Consider the following 2,086-nt stretch of genomic DNA (forward strand, 5'->3'; position numbering starts at 1 on the left):
TACTGTTTCTATTTATGGTGCAGTTCTAGAATAATTAAACTAAAAGTTAGAGGAAGATTCATTTTTTTTTCCTTTATATATTACTATAATTAATGAATTAATTAGTTACATGATGAATTGTACATTTAAAGTGATTAATACAAATATGTATCTTGTAGTTATAAATGGACATGGCACCATGTATTTAGCTATTTCATATTTTTTTTTACTTTAATAATGATTAAATTATTTTGCTATATTTATATTATGTTCATTAAATGATGATAAATATAATAAATAATATATTTTTAAAGCATGTATATTGTTACTTTTTATTTATTTTCAATTGTAATGAATTTCAATGCATGTGATTAAAATACTAAAATATCCAACAGTTTATTTAACTTTTGAAATTAATAATATAAAATATTTAAATTATTTTTATTAGTGTTGTTGTTGTTGTTATTATTATTATTATTATTATTGAGAATATTTATTAAATCATAACAGTTCAAAATTTTTCAGACTTCTATAAAAACATTTAAGATTTTTATATAATACTACTACTAATTATCCAGTGTACATAAACTATCAAAATTTATTTTAAAAAGTGAGTCAATTATTAATTAATTTTAATAGAAAATTAATGTTTTTAATTCTGATGATTTTATTATGGCAGACTATAAGTATTATAAAAACTGAATTTATTTTATTGAGGATAAATATAATTTTTTATGCATGTTAATATACACTGTCTATTTTAATATTTGCGCATATTATTCTGGATAATTAAAAGTTGATATATAAATCTACAAATTTAAATTTATGAAATTGTTATTTTATATATATACACATATGTATGTATATATCATGAGTCATATATTTCGGTATATATTATTATTATATATACAGTATGTGTTTGTGTTTTTTTAAATTTTATTTATTTATTTATTTATTTATGCACTTATTTTTATATTTCTTAATTGAATTTCTCCTTTTTAAATTTAAAATAATTCTGTTCTGTTTATTCTGTAAACTGAAGATGATCAGACATTTTCAAAAACATTTCTGATTAAAATATTGTTTCTTAACAAGAATTTTAGCAGTTGTTGTTCATCATTACATATATTAATATGTATATGTCAAATGAATTATTTCATAAATTTGAATTGTTCAAATGTAGTTTATAACTGATTTTATGACACAAATTGTACTAATTAAAATAAAATTTTAAAATAATTATATTCTAATATTTGAATTCAATTACTATAAATTTATAGGTTGTTGTAAATGCACTTGTACAAGCTATCCCTGCCATCTTTAATGTGTTATTAGTGTGCCTCATCTTTTGGTTAATTTTTGCAATTATGGGTGTACAGTTATTTAATGGAAAATTTCATAAATGTGTGGATGAGGAGGGTGAAAAACTCAATTGGACCTTTATACCAACAAAGGATGCATGTGTAGAAAGAAATTATACTTGGTTTAATCCTCTCATCAATTTTGATAATGTATTAAATGCTTACTTAGCACTTTTTCAAGTAGTAAGTATGAATTTCTTAATTTGTTATATTTAAAAACATTTAACATATATAAAAACATGTTATTGAATTATGTATTTTTTTATTAATTATTTACTTTTAACTGTGAAGGAATAGCACAAAGAATGAAACTAATTTATAGACAGGATATAATATAATGTATAATATAAATTGATTTTAAGTATTAAATAAATATAAATTATTTCAGGATGTCTTAATATTTGTATAGTTTTATTCAAAAACCATATTTGACATGGAATCTGTTTTTGATATAGTCAACAATGAAAAAATTTATTTTGATCATTTCATATTAGGATAAAAATAAAAATTGACAAAGATATGTAAATGTAAATATACTAGAGCTCCATTCCTGACTTTGGCATCACAATCTCAATATTATGTGTTCTCTTGTCTGTGCTGCAGCTTGTAATAATTTCTTATATAAACAATATTAGTTTTATATATATATTAATTAAATAATTGTAAATAACACAAAATTTAATAAATCAATGGTAAGACAAAAGAAAATGTCATTTAATCTAATGCAGAGCAAATTAGTAACTGTA

The 2,086-nt window shown here is 20.0% G+C and overlaps 1 protein-coding gene across 5 annotated transcripts in view; it reads left to right on the forward strand.

Annotated features, from left to right (window-relative positions):
• LOC111614458 (sodium channel protein para-like) overlaps positions 1-1,614 on the forward strand; it is a 54,982-nt gene extending 53,368 nt beyond the window's left edge. For 2 of the 5 annotated variants that reach the window (XM_023355835.1, XM_023355837.1), the window contains one exon: positions 1,260-1,613. In XM_023355835.1, coding sequence (XP_023211603.1) covers positions 1,260-1,556 — 297 coding nt within the window. In that variant the 3' untranslated portion in view covers positions 1,557-1,613. Of the gene's footprint in view, positions 1-504; positions 590-1,259 lie in introns of all 5 variants that reach the window. The other 3 variants (XR_002754934.1, XM_023355836.1, XM_023355838.1) reach the window with 3 other exon arrangements.
• The last annotated feature ends 472 nt before the right edge of the window (positions 1,615-2,086 follow it).

Source organism: Centruroides sculpturatus, unplaced genomic scaffold, assembly GCF_000671375.1.
Source record: "Centruroides sculpturatus isolate CEXI.00-Female unplaced genomic scaffold, Cexi_2.0 scaffold1907, whole genome shotgun sequence".
Lineage (NCBI taxonomy): Eukaryota > Metazoa > Arthropoda > Arachnida > Scorpiones > Buthidae > Centruroides > Centruroides sculpturatus.